This window comes from Chrysochloris asiatica, unplaced genomic scaffold, assembly GCF_000296735.1.
Source record: "Chrysochloris asiatica unplaced genomic scaffold, ChrAsi1.0 scaffold12590, whole genome shotgun sequence".
In the NCBI taxonomy this organism is placed as follows: domain Eukaryota; kingdom Metazoa; phylum Chordata; class Mammalia; order Afrosoricida; family Chrysochloridae; genus Chrysochloris; species Chrysochloris asiatica.
In genome coordinates this window covers 1-1,345 of record NW_006421108.1, presented here as the reverse complement: position 1 = coordinate 1,345, position 1,345 = coordinate 1, and the positions used below count along the sequence as shown (strand labels likewise).

General features: G+C 60.1%; 1 protein-coding gene across 1 annotated transcript; it reads left to right on the top strand.

The window, feature by feature from the left end:
• Positions 1–290: 290 nt before the first annotated feature.
• On the top strand, positions 291–1,339 carry LOC102839094 (HLA class I histocompatibility antigen, A-34 alpha chain-like; the record flags this gene model as incomplete). The annotated part of the gene is made up of 3 exons (XM_006878152.1): positions 291–357; positions 580–849; positions 1,075–1,339. Coding segments are annotated over exons 1-3 (599 nt in total), but the record flags the coding sequence as incomplete, so codon positions are not given.
• Between the last annotated feature and the right edge of the window lie 6 nt (positions 1,340–1,345).

Below are 1,345 nucleotides of genomic sequence, written 5' to 3'. Positions count from 1 at the left end.
CAGCACAGAAGGCTGGGAGAGGAGGAGAGGGCTCAGGGCAGAGTCCCAGGTCCTGGGCTTGGCTCTCAGATCTCAGAGGCAGCACCAGGGGCGGGGAGACCCAGCACTGGGGATTCCCCATCTCCCCAGAGTTTCACTTTTTCTCATCAACTGTGTCAGCTGCTTCTGCGTGGACACACGTGACGTAAACACAGTCCTCATTCCTGTTGGGTCTCTGAGACTCCTGGTTTTAAAGGCCACTGTGACCCACAGGGAAGCAGGTCCTTCCTCGATCGATCTGCAATATCAGAGTCATGGGGCCCCGGACCCTCCTCCTGCTGCTCTCAGGGACCCTGGTCCTGACTCAAACACTGTCGGGTGAGTGCGGGGTCCGGAGGGGAACGGGCTCTGTGGAGAGAGGAGCCAGGGGACCGGCAGGCGGTGTTGCAGGACCCTTGGGGGAATGGGGGTCCTTCACTCTGTCCTGACCGCTTCCCCGTCTCCTCCTGAGCGTCCCGGCCCTGCTCCTCCCGCCCCCCTTTCTCTGTTCTCTCGGGGAGGAGGATGGGGGTCAGTGATCTCAGCTGCTCCTGTCCCCAGGCCCGCACTCCATGAGGTATTTCCTCTCCGCCATGTCCCAGCCCGGCCGAGGGGAGCCGCGCTTCATCGCTGTCGGCTACGTGGACGACATGCAGTTCGTGAGGTTCGACAGCAATGCCCCGAATCCGAGGATGGAGCCGCGGGCGCCCTGGATAGAGCAGGAGGGGCCGGAGTATTGGGAGCGGAACACACAGATCATGAAGAGCGCTGCACAGATTAACCGAGTGAACCTGGGGAACCTGCGTGGCTACTACAACCAGAGCAAGGACGGTGAGTGACCCCTAGACCATGGACAGGACGCCCCAAGTCTCCGGGTCCATCTTCACCCCGAGACCGAGGACCTGCCCGACTCTGAGACCTGGAAAGAGTCTTAGGGATTCCCTAAGGTTTCATTATGATGTCAGAACTATGTGACCTCTGACCCTTCATTACCTAAAGGCCTTATGGGGCGGGGCTGACCTCTGTGGACAGGGCTGACCTCAGGGATGGGGTCAGGATCTCACACAATACAGAGAATGTATGGCTGTGACCTGGGTCCGGACGGGCGCCTCCTCCGCGGGTACATGCAGTTTTCCTATGACGGCCGTGATTACATCGCCCTGAACGAGGACCTGCGCTCCTGGACCGCTGCAGACATGGCCGCTCAGATCACCAAGCGCAAGTGGGAGGAGAGCGATGTGACTGAGTACTATAGAGCCTACCTGGAGGGCACCTGTGTGGAGTGGCTCCAAAGATACCTGGAGAATGGAAAGGAGACACTGCAGCG